The 24,547-nt window shown below is 35.9% G+C and overlaps 2 protein-coding genes across 3 annotated transcripts; one reads left to right on the forward strand and one right to left on the reverse strand.

Moving 5' to 3' along the window:
- The first annotated feature begins 1,695 nt into the window (after positions 1-1,695).
- On the forward strand, positions 1,696-12,371 carry LOC103697143 (peroxisomal (S)-2-hydroxy-acid oxidase GLO5-like). 2 transcript variants are annotated; one of them, XM_039131974.1, is made up of 12 exons: positions 1,696-1,848; positions 2,297-2,459; positions 3,716-3,840; positions 4,808-4,854; positions 6,519-6,596; positions 6,711-6,835; positions 9,859-9,925; positions 10,001-10,063; positions 10,975-11,044; positions 11,157-11,257; positions 11,598-11,702; positions 11,916-12,371. In XM_039131974.1, the coding sequence occupies exons 2-12, from the start codon at positions 2,317-2,319 to the stop codon at positions 12,099-12,101; spliced, it is 1,110 nt and encodes a 369-aa protein (XP_038987902.1). In that variant the 5' UTR covers positions 1,696-1,848; positions 2,297-2,316; the 3' UTR covers positions 12,102-12,371. The 2 variants fall into 2 exon arrangements, with proteins under 2 accessions (XP_038987902.1, XP_038987903.1); XM_039131975.1 differs by lacking the exons at positions 1,696-1,848; positions 2,297-2,459 and adding an exon at positions 2,482-2,803.
- Positions 12,372-18,953: 6,582 nt separating this feature from the next.
- Positions 18,954-20,418, reverse strand: LOC120112472 (protein TIFY 5A-like). Its single transcript, XM_039131976.1, has 3 exons — positions 20,224-20,418; positions 19,996-20,116; positions 18,954-19,380 (listed from the first exon to the last, which is right to left on the reverse strand). Exons 1-3 carry the CDS (start codon positions 20,304-20,306, stop codon positions 19,102-19,104), a joined length of 483 nt encoding a protein of 160 aa, XP_038987904.1. The 5' UTR covers positions 20,307-20,418; the 3' UTR covers positions 18,954-19,101.
- Positions 20,419-24,547: the final 4,129 nt, after the last annotated feature.

Below are 24,547 nucleotides of genomic sequence, written 5' to 3' on the forward strand. Positions count from 1 at the left end.
ACTTGGTGCATCAGGACAATGGCATGTGATGAATAAAGGTCATTCAAGTTGATTTATTGACCATCTCTTTTTGTCTGATTAAAATTTGGAGCAACAAAGTCACATAAAAATAGCGAGCATGTGCTACTCAAGTATTTTCTGAGACAATGGTCTTGCAGATGCCACCTTTTTCTGCAGTCAGATGAGTACTCCTTGCATACTGCCAATCTAATTTGTGTCATGCTGCAAAAATCTGTCCTGATTCACGAGTTGATGAATCTGGTGTTTAACACTAATTCAGACAAAATGCCATCAATTACTTTTTTTTTTTCTCAAAAAAATGGTGAACGATCACTTCATCTACCTCCACTTTAGCCTGGGTGTTTGACCGGACCGGTTAAATGATCAAAGGTTCATCAGCCAAAGCAGTAGCAGCAAACTAGCAATTTCTAATCCAAATCCGTCTACCTATATGAGTCAAGAGATGGTTCTTGATGACTTAATTGGGTCAGATTAGGGTCAATCAATTTAAGTATAAACGGATTGGGTTTCCCACATCCCTGTATCATGTAAGCATTTGGGAACCATAAGTTTGCGAAGGTTTAATTCCATTGATTAAAAAGCTTTGGTGTCAAGGATTAAAATAAAAAAATGTCAACGATAAAATGATGCAGGATTTATCATATTTTCTTCTTCATTATAATTTGTTCTGCTCTCTCTATATTTTAATATCCAATTCAACATTCTTCCCTTGATTTTTTTTTTTTATTATATATATTCAAACGATAGGAGATTATGTGATTTTTTTTATTTGTTTGTGATCCCGTATAGTTTTGTACTTGGAATTTTCAAAATCTCACTCCCCAAGAGCCACCATGAGGTGACGTCTTTGTTTTTGTCTTTTGTTCTTTTTTCTACTTTTCTATTTTTTCCGGACCACGTCCAACTTAGAGCAAAACAACACTGTGATTGGTGGAATTTTTTTTAATTATTATTTGGCGTGAAAAAAAAGTTTGATGAAACCCGATCCTTCACAACTTGTTGGAAGCCATTCCAATACCGTCAGTTAACAACTTATTAGCTCAGCTACTCTTTTCCAAGGACGACTCTCTTTGAGATTCGTGTACGATATCCGTGAGCCCTGATGTAGTTGCGGACGGCAATCGTGATGCAGCGCAAACACTTTGGTTTCATGGTTCGGTGCGTCAAACTCGTAGATTCGTTGGTTTTGGTTCCCGTTAAGCTGAGAACGAACACGTATCACGGTCAGTCTCTGTCTTCTTCCACCAGGACTCCTTCAAACCAGCGCTTAGAAAAAAGAAAAGAAAAAAGAAAGACTTCAAAATCTATTAGACTTCTCCTCGCCACATACAATTTTACCAATTATCTCCATCTCTCACCATCAAAATAGTCCAATTAATACTTGGTCATCTCGCACACGATTTTCATAATTTTTTTTTCGTTTGTTTTCTTCTTATCCTTCGATGAATTGGGTTGTGGCATTCGATAAAAGAAAGAAGAAAAAAAAGAAAAGGAAATGGGATAAGAATTTTTGGATGTGAATGAAATTATGACGTTTGTGGATTAGGAAGAAGTGCTGGAGATGCCGTTCTTCATTTCCACCTCGAAAAGCTGATCCAAAACCAGCCCCTATTTTCCTCCACTCTTGTCTTAAATTAATAGATGATTTCCTGCACGTCACTACCCCTCCTTTGTCATCACGTACAGACCCAGTGTACCTCCCCCAGCCCTGCTCTTTGTACAACGAACAAATCACCATCTCTTATCGCCAGCCTATATATGACTTTGATCCACACCACATCCATCCATTCCGGTTTCACTCCATTCGCTCTCTTCTTAGGAACTGAGGTTCTTTTCTCTTCCTTTGCTGTTCTTCTTTCCTCGCTTGATTGCGTTCTCTACTTTCATGTTTTTATTAGCTTAACTTGATCAATGATTAGCTAGTTGGGATTTTGTTTTTGATCTTGTTTTTGTCAAAAGGTGATGATTTTTTTCCTTCTTTTGATTGTTTTTAAATCTATTTTAGATGTATGTATGCACATACATGAGATATTTGTATATATGCTTAGTTTCCTTTTTCATTCTGAAAAATCTACTTACAGATTTTGCGTTTAATATCATGTTATTCCATGTTGAGCAGCATCAATTGGATGCTGGATATTAGGAGGTGGGGTTGCAAGATTTGATATGATTTCTTCTTTTCCTGGCTGAATCACTCTGTTGTTATGAGGTGAAATGTGTGACTTGAGGCTCAAATTACATGTGTTTTGAGTTGTAGATTGTCTGGGTTGCAGGGGGGGTGTGCGATAAGCAACCATGAGCATGGAGATCACCAACGTTACGGAGTATCAGGCAATCGCCAGGCAGAAGCTGCCTAAGATGGTCTATGACTACTATGCCTCTGGTGCAGAGGATGAGTGGAGTTTGAAGGAAAACAGGGAGGCATTCTCGAGGATTCTGTAAGCTTCTTCTGTTGATTGTCTGTGTTCCCTTTCTGTTGATGTTTACTTTTGTTGATTTGATTTCAAAATCTGTGCTCTTCTTCTAATGATAAATATGATCCAAACTGATTCCTGTACCGTTGAAGCGAGCAACGCCAGTCTTTTATATTGATGATGTAGCTTATAATGACACCATGTTGGATCTTTCAGAATCTGGCATTTGTTTGACACTATGTTGGAAAGATCACTGTATTGGTTGCCACAGGTTGTGTCAATTGTCAAGATTGTTATATCTTAAGCAAATGATTCATTCAGTGCTTGATGGTGATGGATAATAAAACTTTTGGTCTTTATTTTGCTAGGTAAGATGGATTCAAACTCATATTAAAATACTTACATGCATCTTTTTTGTTTATTTGTATTTAGAAGGGAGGTTTTCGTGTTTCATGCAGATTTACCCTTCTGCCTGCAACTAAGACTTTAGATTATTTGAGATTTACCTTTTCATAATGCAGTTATCACAAGTACATGTGAATGAGATTCTTTCAGAACCCTCATGGCAAGTTCAGCAGTTCATCTCGCCAGAGAAAAGTTTTTGCTTGACATGATTTAGAATTATTTTTTCAAGATGTCTCATTTTTTAAAGCAGAAGTCACATGTCAAATCTGTAGAATGAGCATGATCATATCTGTAGGAAGGGATTTGTAGAAAATATACAATCTTGTGAGCTGCAGGATTAAGATTTTCTCCTCCTCTGCCTTGTATTTAAAATTTCATATCTTTCAGCTGGTTAATATGATGCTAGTGTAAGCTAAATAATATTTTCCCCCTCCTTTCGATATCTCTATATATTTCATCTTTTCTGATATACAGGAAAGAAGGGCGGTATGAAGGAATATATCATTAAAGAATTTCATTAAGTACATAGTTCTCAAACTTGTCACTTTCAGGCTCTAAGACGTTTTTTGTTGCTATGCCTTCCATTGAACACATTATGTTTTAGCTGTTTAACATGGTGTTAGTGTTATCTAACAGTTTCCCTGTATTTTGCCTTTTTTTCTTTCTGCGATAAGATCAAGATGCCTTTTCTGCATGTCTGGTATGCATACATGTTGTATTCCTCACTTTTGGTTGTCTTTCCAATCATACAGATATGTAATGCCCCTCTGTATCATATGAAAGATCCAACATATGCTGCTTCAAAGACTTCATATCATTAGTCAATGTACACTAGATTTCATCTTACTGAACCTGATTCATTGACTGTGGACTAGGTTTCGACCACGCATACTTATCGACGTGTCCAGAATTGATATGACCACAACTGTGCTTGGTTTCAAGATATCAATGCCAATTATGATTGCTCCCACTGCCATGCAGAAAATGGCCCACCCAGAAGGTATGTGAATCCCTCACCTTGTATCTATCATGTTTGTGTCAAGTTTTAGGAATTTGTAGCAACTCCATTGGGTTCATTAAGCCCAGTTAAGCTCAAAATGAAACTGAATTGTCGGATATAAGTTCTCAGTCTCATACTAGAATCTGAAAAACGGGACAAAGTTTTAAGTCTTGGCAGCATGAAGGCATCTTGGCTGTCCCATCTTGTTCCTGTAAGACAATGGGATTGGGATGGGGTGGGATTCCTAAATCCATCCACATGGGCAAGAAATGAAAGAGGAAAGAAAGGGAAGAAGAAGAAAAAGGGAAAGGAAGGAAGGAAAGAAGAAAAAAATAAAAAGTAAGGAAGGGATAAGAAAAGGAAGGAAAGAAAGAAAGAAGAAGAAAAAAAAAAAGATATGAAGGAAGAGAAGGAAAAAAAGAAAGGAAGAAAGAAGGAAGAAGGGAAAGAAAGGAAGAATGAAGAAAAGGGAAGAAAGAAAGATAGGAAAGAAGGAAGAAAGGAAAGAAGGAAGAAAAAGTAAGGATGAAAGGAAAGAAGGAAGAAAAAGAAAGGATGAAAGGAAAGAAGGAAGAAAAAGAAAGAAAGAAGGAGAGGAAAGAAGAAGGGGATGGAGACAAAGGGTACCAATGCTCGACCTGGATGGACACCAGGGAGGGGGCAGGACAGCAGGGCATCCCACGTTCAAACCGGGACAACCTGCCTCACAGAATTTAAAAACTTGAAACAAGATATGATATTCTTTTTTCTCCATTTATCAATTTTACCTTTTTTCGAACATGGATGAGCTTTCAAAATATTTGTGTTAATTTTTACTGCTTTTCAAGAAATGAGGATACAATATTAACTTGTGTGTGTTTGTTGACTTATGACAATGTTACAAGTTACCTCACATAGTACTTAGTATTTTGCATGGGCTGGTTCTTGAGAAAAAGCATCTGACATTGAGTCTGATATTGTACCTCAGGAGAATATGCAACTGCAAGGGCATCATCAGCAGCTGGCACCATTATGGTTGGTCATCATTTTCTTGTAGTAATATGGTTTAATGATTTGGAAGTGACACTAATGGAGAAGCTAATGTGAATTTCAAGAATAACAACAATGTGGCCTTTGCTGAAATTGGATAACAAACAACAGTTTCTGCTGCTAAGACAAGCCCTAATCACTACCAAAGCATGGCTGGCTTTAAGGAGCTTTAACATATTATAGAGTGATGAGAAATATATCTTGCATCTAGCTTGAATAACTTTACAGCTTAGATGCCTCTCCATTCAAAATTCTGTTAGAATGGGTACTTGATCATTGGAACACTCATTTGTCCTTTCTCTCCGTGCCAACCAAGAAACAAGAATAGTGCACATGGAAATTGCCATTGGCAAGAAAACAAGTTCTTTCTCCAATTTCTACATGTTCTATCTACGTAGTTTCTGTCATGTACACACTTGAAATAGAGTTGAGTCAATCTCAAGCAAGCAGGCTAATCAAAAGTATTTTGTCCCTGTTAAGGAAAGGACTGCTTCCCTGCCAAATAATTCAGTTGTTATGATGAATGTTAAATTTGATTAGGTTATGATGAGAAATAAGTAAGTAATGTCCTTCCTGAATAAACATCCCAGCTCTAGATTCAATAGTCAGGCCATCACTTCTTTCAGAATTTTTTGAGACTGTTTGGTTGAAATTGTTAATAACACAAGTTTATAAAAAATCAAAATGAATGAGTAAACTAAATGGTTCTTTGGCTGTCTACTATAAAACCTGTTTTGCCAAAACTGGAAAGTCATAAAACCTGAAAAATGAGGTTTATGAAAACCAGGTCTTACTGTCATGCATAAATCATGTTTTACAAAGTTCATGTTTTATGGTAATCTCTTTTAAACAAATTCACAGACAACTGAGCAGCCCCAAATATGTATTCGAGTCCTATTTATGCTTCAGTAGTTTCATTCTGATAGAATCAGCTTCGAGACCTTTCTTGACAAACATCCAGACGCTTCATCCTAAAAGGAAGGGAATGGGTGGAATGCAATATTTTATCCCTTGAAGTTATACTGGCTGAAGCACCTTCATAACTTGGAAAATTTAATTGTGGCATAGAGATTGTCATGTATGAACTTATCATGTCATTGCTCCTTGCCTTGTAGGTTAGGTTTTGTTAATTAAATTAAAGAATTGAGATAATATGGAAAGAAATAGCAATACTCTTCCAATTATATCCCCGTTGAACAGAAGTCTATGAATCCTGATATGGCTGTCTGCCAAGCTTGTTGCAGTACCTCTGTAGAGTTGATCAAGGAATAATCATCCTTTGATAAGACTTACATGGTTTCATGTCCAGCTTATTTCACTTGCCAAATACCATGCGTACATAAAAAAGCTTGCTGCCTCTATATGTCTTTGCTCGGTAGGAAACCAGAATGCTGCCAAATTCTTAGAAGTCAAAGGCATTGCTCTTTTGTGCTCTCTGGTAGATGCAATTTTTACCATGTGCCACTCTAGGCTCCCCCAACCCCAACCCCCCCAAAAAAATCTTTTCAATTTTTTAAGAGTAACCATTTTTTACCAAATCATTGTTTTTCTACATGTCAACCATACTTATGCTTTTGTTATTTTGATTTGCCAATCTCAACGTGAAAAATATACATAGTGGTTATGGTTTTTCTTTATTTCTTTTGTAGACATTATCATCATGGGCTACTTCCAGCGTCGAGGAGGTTGCTTCCACAGGACCAGGAATTAGATTCTTCCAGCTCTATGTAAATATTTTCTTCTGTTTTGTTATCACTTTGGTTTCTTAGTACTAATTATATGTTTTCTATAAGTTTTCTTTGGATTTGTTTGTTCTCATAATTTATTCCTTGTTTTCCTAGGTATACAAAGATAGGAATGTAGTTGCACAGCTTGTAAGGAGGGCTGAAAGGGCTGGGTTCAAGGCAATAGCTCTCACTGTGGATACTCCAAGACTTGGGCGTAGGGAAGCAGACATCAAGAACAGGTATATACTAATTAGCAATTTGATTTCTTCCACCGGGTTATATTTGTGATACATTTAAGTTTTTTCTTTTTTTTTGAGAGAAAGTGAGGGAGACCCAAATGCATTGTAATTATATAAGTCCTAGTACTTGGGGATGCATCACCCAAGACTGCTAACTATAACCTTTGGTTGCTAAGCAAAGAGCCATGACTACTAGGACAAGCACCAATTGATGATATGTTTGAGAATCTTGACTGCTTGGATGATTGTTAGGAGAACTAATCAATGCGTGCATTATCTATAAAGCTTTTGGACTTAGACCCTTGTGGTTTTACTTGGTCAAATTAGTTTATGTTCCCCATGCAAAATATCATCTGTGGCTTGATTCATAGAAAAGCAAGAAGAAATTGGCATAAATATTATTTAATAACTTAAGATGCTTATAAAGTTATCCAAATGCAATAACTTGTATTTTCACATTTTAAAATTACCTCTCATTGATCGATCATTACTAAGATCACCTAAGGTGTCTAAGTTATTTTCTATGCCTCAAGTAAGAGGATTTATCATTTGCTGAGTAATTAATATAAAGTATGATCTGCCAAACCAACCCTAACTGCCTAGTTCGAGATGTATTGAACTGAACTAGTACAGACTCGGATCGATTTAAACTCCTAGTTCAGTAACTGGTTTGAATTAGCCTGAATTGCTTTGAAGCGAGCGAAACCACTTGGTTTGGCTTGCTTCGGGTCATTTTGGACCATCCTCTGACCAAAAAGAGAGAAGGCCATAGGATGTCATTCTCATCTCTTTTCTTCGAAAATTATAAAGGGAATAATTGGTTTTGTGACAAAAAATTCATATATTTTACTGCAACATTAATTTCATAATAAGAATTTAAAATTGGAGATGGTCCTGATCATTATTAGTTTCCAAAACTATAGAGAATGACAAAGGATCATATAGATCTCTGTGAAAGAACTTCTCTTCAGTTAATCTAGAAGAGGGACTATTGAAGACACAACTACAATATTTAATATTTAAATAAAAATATTTTTTGACATTCATAACCTTTTCAATAACCTATACCGTGCCTTTAAATTAGAGAATTTGCCTCCATCTGAGCTTTGTGTTGCTTAATTGAACTATCAATAAATAAAAATACTTTCCATGAATAGTGCTCGGAGAAGGCAAGCTCTCACACATCAGTATGACCAAAAATAACATGCACCTTAACCGTAGCCTTTATCATCTAGGAACCTAAAATCCTCCTATAATATTTTAGCTCTTGATGGGAATAGTAGTTGTATAAATAAATTGAAAGCCTAAGAAAACCCTAAGACTATTTCATTAGATTAATACCTTTCTAGTAGATGCTGATTGTAAATCAGAAATGATAATTAGAGAGAGAAATAGAGAGATGGAATTATAAGCCTAGGAGCAAGACAATAACTAGATCTTAAGGTGTCACGTCCACCTATATATGCGGATAATGTAGTCTATGTAGATCTATCTAATGCAGGCAAAAATAGTAGAGTTGAAAGTAAGGGGAGGACGACAAAAGTCAAGAGCAAGAGTTTAAAAAAAGGCTAACGGTTGAAACAAAGTCATAGATGATGAAAACTAGGACATACAATGATATGCATCTGCATACCGAGTTATAAATCTATGTTTGATTATTACAATTGCATCCATTAAGCAATTATGTGGTCTTTTAGGACCAATATGAAATACAATGGCACTAATACACCCTCAAATCATAAAATAAAGATCCATAAATCTTAAAAAAACTTAAAAATAAAAAAACAAAAACACAAAAAGGGCAAAAAATAGTGAACTAGTACCAATCGGTACATATTGTTGGTAAGGTTCAGCTTGATTACAATTCCTGATATCAAGATTGTGGACCTTGAGATAAAGAAAACAAAAGAGGAGGATGAGTGAAAGAATTAATGAATGTAACTGATAGTGTTTGTGATACGACATAAATGGCAATAAAAGAATTAATCATGAAAAGAGGGAGAAGAATGTACCTTCTCCACTGCTCCAATCACATCATGTTTTGTCACTCAAACCTTACATAGAAGAAGCAGGATTAAGTGAAGTCTTTTGCCTGTAGATGAGACTCGAACTGCTTCTTTGATATTAGAATGATATCCACCACCAACTTTGTGGTTTACTTGAATTCCATGTGGAAAGGTTGACCCTCCACTCTATGGGTCCCTTGACCTCCATAAGTTGGCATGTTGAACCTCCAGTATATGGGAACGTCGATATCCATGCAGAAGTAGGTCAAACGTTTGCTCTAGGCCTCTCAATGTCCATGTGAGAATGGATTGAACACTCACTCTTTAGGTAGAATTGGAGTCATATCTATTGATGGTCATGAGATCCCTTCATTGTTAAGAAAGGCTTTGGATCATAGAGTTCTAGGAGGGTTCATTGGACCAAGCTCTCCATCAATCGTAAGATAGTAGGCAACCAACACTTGATAGAGTGTTGTTGTGTTGAATATATAGGAGAGAGCAAATTGATCTTTTTCCCTCTTATCATGCAGAGTGGAAGTTATTTTCAGAAATTTCTTCCTTTAGGAGGTAGTTTCTTGTCCTGGTAACTCCTCAGATGGTAACCAGCAGTTTCTTACATAAATAACCCCTTTTGGATGGTTGGTCTTGCAAATAACCGTTCTACATCCTGATATCTTTCTTTAGGAAGGTAATTTCAGCCGTAAAACACTCGTATGTGGTTTTTAACAAAAAAAAAAACACTCATATGTGGCCTCTTATATGAGCAAAAAGTGCTGGAACATGTTTTATTAATCAAATCTTGATTGGCCTAATATGTTTGACCATTTACTAAAGTTGGTCAATGGCCAATTAATTTTTTGGGTGTAAACAACTTGAACAGACAAATATAAAGAAGCTGTGAGATTCAACTTGACGAATGCTCATGTCAAATGCTAGTTGCAAAGTCTGAATATCTTGAATGGATGTTATTCTACTATGCTCTTGAGAGATAAATCTCTTCATTTGTTGTTTTTACAGATTCACCTTGCCTTCATTTTTAACTCTGAAGAACTTTGAGGGTTTGAACCTTGGCAAGATGAACAAGGTAAGTTTAAATTTCTCTATCCATTTTTAGTTCTCTGAGTATCAATCTCTCTAATAAGTTTGTGGTGTTGTGCAGGCCGATGACTCTGGGCTGGCATCTTATGTTGCTAGCCAAATTGATCGAACACTAAGTTGGAAGGTATGTCAAAGTTATTTGGTTTGTGCTTAATTACAAATTTATTATTCTATCCTCAGCGGTTTGGGATGTTTACCACGATCCACAATGCCAATAGGTGGGTGCCATTGTAAAAAGGATCAAGTTTTTCTGTACCACCTTTTGATGTCAAAGCAGTTTAGCAAGTAGTTCAGGTTGCTTTACTTGCTTTATCCCCGGCAGATTGATAGGATTTGTTGTTGGATTGAAATTCAAACATCTGAGCACTTCCATATATGTTTATTTAATTGCCTAGCCTATATAAGATGACCATGACTTGATTCTCAGTTTGGAAATGCAAATCTGTCATGGTAATGCACCAATGCTGATTTACTCTGTTTGTTTGGTGAATAACAATTCAACTGATATCTGTGGTTAATTTTTTTACTTCATTGTACAATGTGAATCTAATATAACGTTCTTTTTTCCTTGAAGCTCACTCTCTTTGAATGCTGAATTTGTTAAAAAGTCAGCACAAATGTTTTAATACCTATAAGTACTTGGTTTTGATTTCATATATACATACATATACAGACATGCATAGATACATATATACATATACAAACACACATGCAGGCTAAGATTATGTTCGTCTTAAAAATATATATATATGTAAAGTCTACAGAAAAAAGGTAGGTACTTAGCATTCATATGTGATACAATATCATTTGGCATGCGGAGATATTTGTTTTTGCATGTGAATATATATCCACATTGAACTCTATATGGGCCTTGTTCATCATATTGCTAATGTAAATCCCTCCCTACTCTCTCTGCATACAATACGTCTATGCACGGACAAACATAAACACACTCTATAACGGTGTTACTGATGTTGCATTTTTTTCATCAATTTTCCAATCCTTTCTGAGGCTATTTGCTTTGCATCTGGACAGGATGTTAAGTGGTTGCAGACAATCACTACTATGCCAATTTTAGTGAAAGGAGTTCTCACTGCTGAAGATAGTAAGAATTCAGTTTCTGTATATTCTGCTCTTTTGTTCTTTTGAAATGAGTTCATATTCATCTGGGCCTGATGTCCCACATGTACCATTATCTTTTATTTTAAAACATCCAGCAAGGTTGGCCATACAAAATGGTGCAGCTGGTATCATTGTGTCCAACCATGGAGCTCGCCAGCTTGACTACGTCCCTGCTACCATCACTGCTCTGGAAGAGGTACATCTACTTATGAAACCAGCTTTACACTTTGTCTAACAAAGACTGTTCCACTCTAGATAATATCAAATGGTGAAAATCTCTTATGGTCCACTGTTAGCCTAAATGAGCTTTTTATCTACAAACCAAGGCATGCTTCTTTGCACGTAAGATGGAATAGCCTTGTTTTGGATTCTTTTGGATTCTTCAAATATATCATGGGAAGTGCTTGTTTGCAATATCAGCTGAATTTTTCTGAGGCACCCTCATGTTTGTCACCTGTGGCTACAGATCAACATCCTATTAGGCATTTTAAAATAATATTTGACTTACTGATGCTCTTGAGTGGTGGTATATTCAGGTTGTCAAAGCTGCACAAGGCCGAGTTCCTGTCTTTCTAGATGGTGGTGTTCGTCGTGGAACAGATGCATTCAAGGCTTTAGCTTTGGGAGCCTCCGGTGTATTTGTAAGTAAAAGTGGAATTGCTAGGTAGAAAGCACCACATACCATAGGAATTGGTCTTTCAGTACTTTTCCCCATACTGTTGTTTCTAGTTGCATTATCATTATACCCAATTCACTTAAGCATTAGGATGGTTATTTCTTTTGCTGATTTTGTTCTCGTCATGTCACAAGGCTTGGATTTCATTCTAGTATCTTACATGACTTCATGACTTCAGATTGGAAGGCCTGTGGTGTTTGCTTTGGCTGCTGAAGGCGAGGCTGGTGTCAGAAAGGTGCTTCAAATGCTTCGCGACGAATTCGAGCTGACTATGGCATTAAGTGGTTGCACCTCGCTCAAAGAAATCACTCGCAGACACATAATAACTGAGGCAGACATGCATCGTCCTGTATCCAGGTTATAGATTACCTGGAGGATTTCTTTTTAAGCTCCAAGAACAGAGAGCTACATATAAGCTCTGCTTTCGGGAGAATTTCATTTCAGAAGCCTATTTGTCCAGGCGATAAAATTCCAATGGATTTCAGAAATCCTATATAAAAGTTTTAAGTTGTTATGATGATGATGATGGATTATATTTTTCATTTACTGCCATAAATGCTGCCTCCACCGTATATTTTTGTTATCAGATACTTATTCACCTTAGCATAAATTTCAAATTTTGGAATTTGAATCAGCTTACTGGAATACCTACAAGATGCCAGTGAGATGGCTTGCTAATATTCTGCTTCTTTATTATGTTCACAGTCCAGTTGTGAAAGCTTTATTCTGTTCTAACAAAATTTGCTCGTTGAAAACCTTACAATAGACTGGTTGTGTCACACCCCAACCGGAGTTTGCAAGTCAGGGGTTGCATCAACCATCACATACTCATGGGAGCTCTCCCCAGGCATCTCAACATGATATTGTAAACAAGCACCAACATAAATTTTAAATAATAATGTTCAAACTTTATCTTAAATTACTAATTTCAAAAAAAATAAATATCTCACAATACCAACAATTTTCTAAATTATTGTATCAACTTAAATAAATCCTAATCTAAGGTAATGTTTGTCAAAATTCTACTAGTCATTCTCCCATAACGAACTTCGGATCAGGTTAATTCTTCGAATCTATGAAAGAATTAGAAATCGTATAATGAACTAGATAGCTCAGTAAGCAATGGTAAATCGGACAATTAAATAAATAATAATTTGCAAAAAATAAGCACATATGTAGTACTATCATATGAATCAAGCTTTCTTAAAAATTAATTTTTTTGTTCACGGATTCTAATTCTTTCTAATATTCAATTCATCTTGCAATGTACTGCACATCATCTTGCAGCAAAATCCTTGAGGATCATACATCTACTTGTAGTTTTTTCATGTAATATAATCTTCAGGATAAATTAAGTGCTAACGTATTAGTCTCTATTGGCGGGGACATAGCCATGTCAAAATTCAAATAGCTTTAGAATTTTATATTCTGATTCAATAAAAATACTAAAAATGTATCAAAATTGATCAATCATATCCATAACAAGATCATATATCATCATAATATTTCAAAATAAAATGTATTCAATAATAAAATACCGCTCATCAAATTCATGCATCATGAGTAATACGATTCAAAAGTTATTAATATAATAATTTTATAATTATGGATAAATTTAGAAAAATTGAAATATCACTTACCTTGCAAGCAAAACCAAACTATAGATCCAATCAATTTCAAATTTTTTTCTCAAATCATGATATTTAAAAATTAGATTTTCATTAGAATTATATCATGACTATTTTAAAAATAAAAATTCTAAATTCTAACTTCCTCATAGGACTGACCATGCGGGAGTGCCCGACACCTTGATCGGTCCAATCGAAGTGAAATTTACCTGATCATGCTCGGACTAAGATACAATCAATAGAAATCGGAAGTGACCAAATTTAACAATATCTAGGAAAGGCTAAGGTGGGGGTTGGCATACCGTCCGACGACCATAGATCAGGGCCTTTCACGAAGATCGATCCAAAATCACTGAGAGGAGTCCCTTACTGGATCTAGCACCTTTAGAGAGAGTAGAAAGACAAAACCTAGGTAGAGAGAAAAAATGAGAGAAAGGAAGGAAAAAAGAGAGAAAGGGGAGAGGAGAGAATAGAGCTTCTCTCTCTTTAGGTTGGTGCCTAGGGTTCAGAGGATCCATAGTCGGCCAACAAGGGGCCGGCGGTGATTGGTGGCACAAAATCACCCAAAATAGGGGTTTTCATCTCTTAAGCAGTGGAAACCAAACATCTCAGTGGCTGAAACTCCGCCATGGCTTCCAATTGCTGTAGGGAATCGAGAGAAGACTTCGACAACGAGCGTCGACGACAAACAACAGTTAGAAAAAAAAGAATAGCCAGACTTCCAAAAATAGGGGAAAATAGGGCTTTGCCCTTCTCATCCAACTGGCAATCACGGGTTGGAATTAGGGCTCCAAAAAGTTCAAAAGGAAGAGAAGAGGAGTTCATCAAAGGTTGTCGGGTTCTTACCTTGCTTCCGGCGATGATTGGTAGTGGCAATGGCAATTGGCGTTCGGAAAAGGATTCGAAGAAATCGTTCGGCGATAAGCTCTGATTAAGGTTAGATCTTCGGGTGATAGAGGGATCGGGGAGGGGCTCTAAATAGTGGTCATCACCAGAATTCGGCCTAGAGTTGGATTTTGTCCGATGAACAAGGAAGGAAGAGACTCCCACCGGGAGTCCTCTTTCTTTCTCGCATGTGCGTCCAAAAATTCTTTTTTTGTTTTCATCTTTTCATCTAGGCCGAATCATCTGGGCCGGTCAAGTAGACTGGGTTTTAAAGGTTGTCCACTTAAAGCCTGGTACTAGAGTTGTCAAAGGGCATTAGTGGAATGATGTACAGTAAATGGTAAAATGTGTGATGCAAATGTCCAGCTAAAAAATTGCATTGGCGAGGACCACTGTTCCAACATATTGCTTGGCTTCTAGCCATTGTTTTATCTAACTTGTACAAAATGAAAAAACAATAGGTATCCTATGTTATCTATGCCAAATCCATTATGATATTATCTACTTGCCTGATTGGCACCCTAAATACTCAACCTTTTCAGTAGTTCAATACATAATTGAGTTTAGATGAAGTCGGTCTAGGAATTAAAGTAGGACTTTGCCACACCACTTCCATATCTAGTCTACATGACAAAAATCATATGGGGTGTTGCCCTTAGTAAAAGTCTGAAGTTATGCATGTGATGATATTTGCCTTAGACCAGAAATGCACTCTAAAATGTGATTCTTGTTTTGTTAATATTTTTTTATGCAGGCTTCATGCTCAAGCTAACTACAAAAAAAAAAGACATCAAATAAATTAGCTATGTTGCAAAGAGGCAGTGGCCTTGACATTGGGCTGCCATGATGCCTAGATTTTGATCTCTTCATTATATCTTGGTACATGTGTTGCAGATGGAAAAGGAGACTTCTTGCCCCCTCAATATGACTATATTTTCATTTAGCTGGACTTTTACCAAGATATAATTGCACGGGTCAAATTCTGAACACGACTGAGATTTTTTGGGGAAAAAGATGAGAATGACAAATACATAGAATGTGCTAAGTGAAACAAATATTTTTTTCACCGACAATAAGCTACTAGCTCTCTTAGAAGAATATAATGAAGAGATTCAAGCCAGTATCTTTTGACATTATTAGTACTAGCCAAAGTAGAACAACTTTTGGAGTTGAAGATTTGATTATTCCTTTCTCTCTAAGTCAGCCACGAGATAGACATCACAATTTGTCACGCCCTGTCTCACTAGCATGAGCGAGCATATGACAGACTCATCCTTAATTTCCTGAAATGCTTCATGACTTAGAGATTTTTTTTTTTCCCTTTCAAGATCTACCTGAGAAGGTACTAACAGCATTTATTTACCTCACTGTAACAAGTGATGCAGGTAGTTGATCTACAATTTTAGTTGAGTTAATTTGAAAACTGATAGGAATCTTTAAATGAAGAACCAACAGGACAATAACTGCAAATAATAATGATTAAACGATAAAAAGTTTTTTTTCAGAAAAAAAGAAGAAAATTTGGAAAATTCATCTTCTATTTCATTTGAACTTTGAAATGAATCAACATAAGTGAATTCAATCATCGACATCGTATCTCTGAACACATTCTTTGCATTCAAAGCCAACACCCAAGTCGAAAAAAAGAAAAAGAAAATCCCTATTCGTATGACCTGACCTACATAAATCGAAATTTAATCTTCAAACTATCTCAAGCACCGCAAGCTAGGGTGGGGTGATTAGATTGGTTACTTAGCCTAGTTTAAAATCCATAATATATGTTTCCAACTACAGTGATCTGCAGAGAGGAGGAGGGAAGTTTGATCCCCAACCAAAGGAATGTTATGAGGTCCTAATTGCCCATCTGAAAACTTGAGAGCCAATAAACAACTCATTGAGGGCATAATCCTTGTGTCAATTGGGTCTATGGGTGCTTACCTAGTACCTACACAAGTTACGAGTGGTCAGGTTGGACTATCCTGTACCAGCCTAATTGAGCTCAAGAACAAGAAAAAGAATAAAATATCCAACAACTCAAAAAGATGGCTGCTCAAATGGAAGAAGACTCCATGGGAGGTTCAAAGCAATGTATGCCATTTTGGGACCCATAAAAAAACCTAGCAGTCAGACATTCTACCACTTGTATCCAGACCAGGCCCCAACCGGAGGATTTTTAAATTTGAGTTAGGCTACCTCCTTCTGCCGCCCATAAGATTATTTAAAATCAAAAGTCCACAAGGACAACTGGAACTCTGAATCTTTCCTGGTGTCCCACCAACCAACAAGATATGCTTGATATGCAATTCCTTGCTCACATTCGTTGAATTTTAGAACAATGACAGAGAAATTTTCTTTTAAAAAGAAGTAGGTATGTACGACAAAAGTGGTCTACTTTCCTTGAGCCAATTACCATAATTCACATTAGACGGTGTATATATAATAATTTCTCGACGATGGAGGACAACTACAATCTTCTGTACAACCACAGAAATTTCTCCTTAGTACTTTTCCAAAGGGCTCTTTGATAGTAGGAGCAATCTGTGGCTGTTCTCAGGCAGTTTCTGTGTCCTTATATATTTCTTATTTTACTTAGGAGCCACTATCCCCTATTTTCTCAGCGTCAACTTTGATGCTAGTGTTTAGAAGGGAGCTGCTTTTAGTGGAGCCGATTTTATCATTAGAAATGCTAGTGGGACTTTTGTAGCTGCAGGTGGTAGCTGCAGGTGGTATTAGGATTTACAACCTAACAATTCTAATGGTGGAATTGCGTGTTCCATAGGAAGAGCTAATTTATGCTATTCAAATATTGTGGAGGATTAATATTTGATTAGAAGGATATTTTCAGACAATTATTCGATGGCTTTCTGATCCATTATTTGCTGATACAATATTTCATCCTATTCTCTTGGACTGTTGGCAATTCTTGCGTTCATTTTTTGTATTTGAAGCTTTTCATATATATATATATATATATATATATAGAGAGAGAGAGAGAGAGAGAGAGAGAGATAGAGAGAGAGAGAGAGAGAGGTCAATAGTGCAGCTTATTGAATGACGTTTTATGTGGCCAATCATACATGTTATAGGATTCTAGATCTCATCTCCCTATGTCATTGCTAGATATTTTATTTGCTCATTCACACAAATGTACTTATACTTGTTTGATTTAATTTATCTAATTTATCAAAAAAGAAAAAGATAGGAGGACAGCTCTTTTTTTTTTAATAAAATGAAAGGGAGGTCAGAACGGATGAAATTAAGGACCACGACATATTTACATTAAAGAAGACACTAAATTGGAGGCTTTACATATTGAAATAAAATCTTAGAGCAGTGGATTTCAACAGAGGAATAAAATCTTAGCTGATGAGTGGTTGTTTTTGATGCGGCCACAAAACTATATGACAAGACTTGTAGTTTAACAAAATTAATTAAATTAAGGTGGTACATTATGCTAAGTAACGTCGATTCATTGATTAACACACGAGAGAGAGCGCGAGAGAAGCTGCAGTACAATATGTCATTCCCTTTTGTGCATAAAAATCGCATGAACATTTTTTTTTTTTGGTAAAATCGCATGAACTTTTTCAGTTGTAGAACATGAAGTATAAAACACACCAACTATTTATCCGAGTCAATATCTAATAATTTCATGCACAGGATTGTAGATATGATGTTTTTGTCGCTTTAGCACAAAAGAACTGCTGTTGTTTTCGACTTCCCTTTGTTTAGTTCATACAAATCACATGAAGCTTTTGCATTAATATAGAACATGAAATATACATCACACCATATATTCCATTGATCTCGAGTTGATAGCTAATGACCTTCACCTAGACATTGAGTGTATGATAGCTAATTCAAAATTAATACAGACTTTCTTCATATGTTGTAAGCCTTAGTTTTAACTTCCCAAAATGATGAGCAACTCATTCCAATGTCTTACAATACGTAAAGAAATTATTTAGCTACAAGCATAACATACCCTGAAATTGTAATGATTTATGTCATTTGATTCAACATGTTCCCTTTTCAATTGGGATTTGAACACCATCCTTTTATTTGATAATATTGAGGTCAAAATAAAACTATCTTAACTAGGGTAAATCCACTTTGCCATCTGTTCATCCACGTGAACTCGAGTGTAATTGTTGATGATAGTTATCTTTAAAGGCTTCTCTCCCTAAAATTAATCTAGTTTGTGATAGCATGACTGCAACTCTCATTTTCTATTTTTCATTTTTAACTCTAAATAATTATATCTTCTTTTAGGGAAAAACATTTCATACCTACACAATGACGATTGTTTGGTATGATGGAAGGTATGCGAAATTGTATTTCATGCTTTAATTTTTGCATAGAGGTAAAAAAACCACTAATTTTCTAATTGTATTAGTTAATTAAGATGTTTCCTTAAATGCATCAGCAATTACTCTGATACTTGTGGTTCCCAGAAGAGGTTGCTGCACTCTTGCAAAGTTCTGCTCTCAATTGACTATAAAATGTAATTGCTTTCTATGAAGAGTAACACCTTCTAAATTTTAAAATATAGCATTTTGCCACTTTGCATATTTTTCTTTTGATATTTATATTTAGGCTAAACTTTTCATTTGAAAAGGTTCCAGGTGATAGTTGGCTCTTTACTCATGCCAAAGGACTTCTTAGAAATCCAAGATCTTGATAATTCAACCATATAATGTTGGAAATGATGAAAATAACCTTCATGAAATGTTATAAAAGAAGTATACTGTTTCTCACTCAAGAATATTTAGATACATGAAACCAAAATCAATCACATAGAACTTTTCCTAGGAGGAGAGAAATTACAAAAAAAGGGCTAAAGCATACAATCTACGATGTCGGAAAAAGTAATAGCCCATGTTTGTTGTTGTAAGGAGAGAGAGCATTTATTCTTGTCTTCCTTTTCTGAAGAAACCGTTGCAACGATTTTTTCATCGAGAGCCCTTGGTTAAGAACCTCCGGCATGGCCTGAGAAGAGGATGCCGGAGGTTGAGGTGGAGTCGACTTGTTGTGATGCTTTTGTTGAAATTGGTGCTGCTGGTGCTGGTGATGGTGCTTGTTCATCCTGTCATCCATCTCTTGCTTGGCCATAGATATTATGGCTCTTGCCTGTTCCCAATTAAAGATAAAAGGATAATTAATATATATTTTGTTTTAAAAAAATAAAATAAAGAAAGAGATAATTAGTTGGTTTTCAATATCACTCTTTCTACGCGGCTGCTACAAGGGATTGAGAACACGCAAGAAAAATGAGGATGAGGTAGGGTGGCTCCGTATCTTTGACTTGTATGCTTGGTCAAAAAAGCTAAGCTTTGGGTTGAATCAAATTAAAGAACCCAAAGAGAAGAAAGAGAGTGGCTGCAAGAGAACCACGTTATAGAAAACGATACAGCGCCCGGACCACTTGGACCAAGTCCATTCCCACAACCACCACCTTCCCCCCTCCGACTGACCTACTGTTTGCTCTCATACGATCATTTTTTTTTCTCTTATGTTTTGAAAAGGAAAAAAAAAATTCTTATGTAATCTAGATTCAAGAATAAGGGAGAACACAAGGAATTGCCTGCAATACACTAAATGAATCAAGAAAAGAAGAATTGGTGGATAATATGTGACTAACGTAGAGCTCTAAAGAAAAGTGCTAATGGTGATCACTTAGAAGGATCCCTGTAGAATTACAGCAAAAGGAATGGCTTAAAAGAGAGATCAAGAAAGATGGCCAACCTGAAACTCTGTGACGTCGGAGACACAAAGCTGACCATTGTAAAAGATGGTAATCTGCTGCTGCTGCTGCTGCTGATGCCGCTGCTGGTTTTGTTCCGAGTTTGCCGACGATCCATCAGTCCTTCATAATTCAAAAAACTTCATTAGAAATTAATAGAATCATGGGGAGAAAAAAAAGCAAGAGATTCAAATAGATGGTTGTCTTTGCATTTCGATCACAGTATATACCTGCTGGATTCAGCAGAAGACCAATCTTGGCTGCTGCTGCCAAGGCTGAGACGCAGCTCCGGATCAAAACCTTTCCCGACCATTTTTACAGTCTCCTTCTTCTCTCACGACTCGAATCTTTCTTCGTAATTCTTTCTTGCTACAATTCAATTCTGGACATTAGAAGCAGGTCGACAGGAGGGATGGAGAAAGAGGGAGCAAGGGACTCGGCTTTATATGAACCGGGGAGAGAGAGGAGGGAAAGGTGGTGGTGGGGTTCAAAACACGTGGAACTCGCGTTTCGCGTGCGGCGAAATTCTTCTAGTCGGCGCGGGGCGCGATTGGGCCGGGGGATGGGCGCGGTGCGACTTGATCTTTTCCTCCTCCGGTTGGATCCCATGTGGTCCTACCACGTTTTCCTTTGTTTTTCTCCCCTTGTTTGTGAAAAATGATAGATTTATGGCTATCTTGGTTGCCAACTAGCCCACATATATATTTTTCTAATTTTTCATATTATTTTTTGAGTTAGTTAGGCTGTGATTCAAGCAAACTTTTTCTTAACAGGATCGGTCCAATAATATTTGCAGAGAAATTAATAGTGGAGATCATAATGAAATCCTACCTAACTTAATTATGATCGAGTTCTATGACTTGTGGTTTTGGTTTCAATCACAAGCTTGGACTAACCAAGGTTCAATTGCATTATTGACTAATATAATAATGATAACAGTAGTGATAATTCATGTCCATGTGAATGGGATTGTTAAGACTAAATAATTAATGGATGCTGTAATTATGATGGTTATTATTTATCTTTATGATGGAGCATGATGATTAGTAAAAGAAAAAATAACAGTTTTATTTGCAAAAATCATTGTTTACTAAAGAACAAATTATATCTAGTATCAACAAACTATTAAATAATGATCATTATTCTCGTTATATAGGATTAATTATAAAAAAATAACAATCAAATACAATTGTAATTTAAATTCCTTTTAATGCTGATATAATGTAAAGGTCCCCCTTTCAAATGGACATTATATTGTTATGACGGTCTTAATAGAGTTGCACTAATTCCAAACCTGCAAATAGATTCATCATCATCATCAAAGTTTTTTTTCATTAAATATGAAATAGATTATAATCATAACTCTAAAATAAAAAAATCTTTTAAGGAGCTATTAAGTTGATCTTTAGGCTCAACTATTAACTCGACCCGAACAAATTAGCATTTTATCTCAGAATACTAAATAGCATAAATTTGAAGGAAGAAAAGGGAAAAACTTGTAGCTTATTTTTCAAATAGATCCAAACCAATCCGATCGGACTCGAGCTATGAAGTGAATAAATAGGATTTGGTTGTCCATCATTGGATGGGTAGGAAGTCACTTCACTAAATGACTTCACTCTCCACTCATAGAAATTATTTCTTGTATTTCCAAACCTAGTTTTCTCCACTTACAAGCAACCAAATATATCATAAATAAAAGTATACACAAAGGCTGCATTTGGACATCAGATAGCTAACCAAGGGCAGATAACTTTAATCAAATAAACCCATCACTCATTGATTAACTTGGAAAAAATTGTTGTTAGGCTGCCGCTCACTTAACAAGCAGCAGCCAAACATATGAGCAACCAAACATATCATAAATAAAAGTATACACCAAGTCTACATTTGGACATCAGATAGCTAACCAAGGGTAGATTACTTTAACCAAATAAAGCCATCACTCATTGATTAACTTGGAAAAATTGTTGTTAGGCTGCTGCTCACTTAACAAGCCTTTTTGGCTGTGATGGTAAAATCCTATTTCACTGAAAAAAGCATGGCTTCAATGGTCAAGAGCTTTTTAAACTATAAAGATAAAAAAATTAACAACAGAAAAATAATTTAGAAGAAAGAGCAGGTAAAATAGATTGCAAAATTAGGAGAGCGGAAGAGTTAAAGTGGTTAAAGTTAATTCATCTCCCCCGTTAAAATAGCTGGCTAAAGTGACGTTGACCGTTAAACATAATCGTCTATATAACGGTGACGTTTGACCAGATATCCTAATAACCATAATTTATTCATGGGTTTTCCAACATTCGAAAGCAGTTTAGAAGGCTAGTCTCAACCAGACCTAGGTCTGCTTTAGATCCGTGGATTTCGGCTTTTAGTTGCCTGGTTGGATCATTTCAATTTTCAAAGCACGTGTCTTCGGAGCCTACTATAAAGTCATCAGGTCCATGGGTCGTTTTGTGGTAAATATCTCTCATTCTTGGACCTAGAAAATTGACTTCCAATAGTTATATATATCTCTGTATATGTGTGTGTGTGGGTCGTTTTGTGGTAAATATCTCTCGTTCTTGGACCTAGAAAAGTGACTTCCAATAGTTATATATATATCTCTCTGTGTGCGCGCACGCGCGTGCATGCGTGTGTGCACACCCACGCACCCGTGCCTGCGTAAGCACGCACATGTGTGTATGTGCAGGTGCGTGCGTGTGTGGGAGCACATACGCGCGTGCATGCTATAGCGAGGTCAATAGTGATTGCCCTTTCACTTTTAAGTAAGATCATGTTCAGAAAAATATATTAGAGATTAATAAATTATCACTTTTAATCTAATGATCTGTGTGGGACATTTGAAAGGTACAATACTAATGAAAAATATCTTTCATTAATATCAGCATATATTGAGCAAATATGGTTATCAATAATATCATTAATTTCTATATTAATTCAGTCCCACTAATGAATTCTTTGTTTGGTAAGTATATATTAAGCATACATCAGTATATATTAGGAAAATATGGTTATTGATAATATCATTAATTTTTATATCAATTTTGTAGTACTAATGAAATTTATAGTTAATAGAATTTAATAAGCTAATAATCTTCTTATAAATGATATTTTGTTATTATATTATGATAAAGAAAAGTATTAAATAAGAGCCATACTTATTATCCGAAATAAAGTATTTTGTTAATAGCATTATTAATATAGGTATCCATGTGGCGAATGGAGAGCTCTGCACAAGATCAATTTAGTCAGAATAATAAAATTTTGTTTAATAAATATATATTAAGTATACATCAACAGATATTAAACAAATATGGTTATGGATAATATTATTAATTTCTATATTGATTTCGTAGTACTAATGGAATCTTTATTTAATACAATTTACTAAGCTGATAATATTTTTATTAATGATATTATATTGTTATATTTTGATAAAGAACCATATTAAATAAGAGCTGCACCTATTATCCGAAATAAAGAGTTTTATTGATAACATTATTAATATAACTATGCACATGGTGAATGGATATATCTACACAAGTAGAGCTTTTATTTAGTATGTGTGTGTATATATGTATATATCTATGTCTATGATAAGCTGGTCATACTAGTTTAGGTTGCTATGGTGGACTAAATAACTAACTCAAGATTACATGTTTAATTCACAAGCATTGGTGATACAGGATATATGTTTACTTATAGAAATGCTATATTATTTTTGAAAATTAAGACAAATGATATGGAAGCATAAGCTTGCTATGAAAACTCAAATTTAAACAAGCTTGATTAGATTTAGTTGGAAAATTCTAATATTTCTTCTTAAAGATAGACATAGCTCTGTCCTTACACGATAAGGATTTTTTTTTTTTTTTGATACATATGTGAGGGAATTTTACGTGGTCCGAATTGCCAATAATTGGTAGAATTCAGGTCCAACCTACAAACACAAAATCAATTTAGGTTAGAACTAGTTGTAGCTTAGCCTAGATCTCACTGATTTCTCTTGCACAAATGTTACAAACTAACAACAGGAAATAAGATGCTCCTGCAATAATATGTCAAAGCACACGAAGCGAAATTTTTTAGTGAGTTGAAGCCTAAATCCTCATCCACATACATATTCATTAAATTAAGTTTTTTTTAAAAAAAATATCATGGAACCATGCTTGGTCATCTCAACAATTTCATTCATCAAGCCAAAACAGCAGGTGGAATGAACTTTGAGACACATTGCGACAAGCCAACCAAATCATACACCGACCACAGCGACTATTAGGAGTGATCCCAACGGCAAGAAAATTACACTACACTCCTGCAGCTATGAGCCATATGGGCTGCCGCGCACGCAACTGTATACCATTACCGGCGGAGGGCGGTAAGCACACCGCCGCCGCTTGCGGGTCTTCGTTTGTCAGCGTCAATGGCGCTGGGGAATTTGGCCTTCAGAAACGTGGTGCGGAAAGTGACGGCGTTAACGTGCCCTCCACGTTGAGCACGTGATATTTTTGTGCGTTGGAAAACTGCGTCCACGGCTGTGCGTTGAAATGGACC

The sequence above is a fragment of the Phoenix dactylifera genome, chromosome 11 (assembly GCF_009389715.1).
Source record: "Phoenix dactylifera cultivar Barhee BC4 chromosome 11, palm_55x_up_171113_PBpolish2nd_filt_p, whole genome shotgun sequence".
NCBI lineage: Eukaryota > Viridiplantae > Streptophyta > Magnoliopsida > Arecales > Arecaceae > Phoenix > Phoenix dactylifera.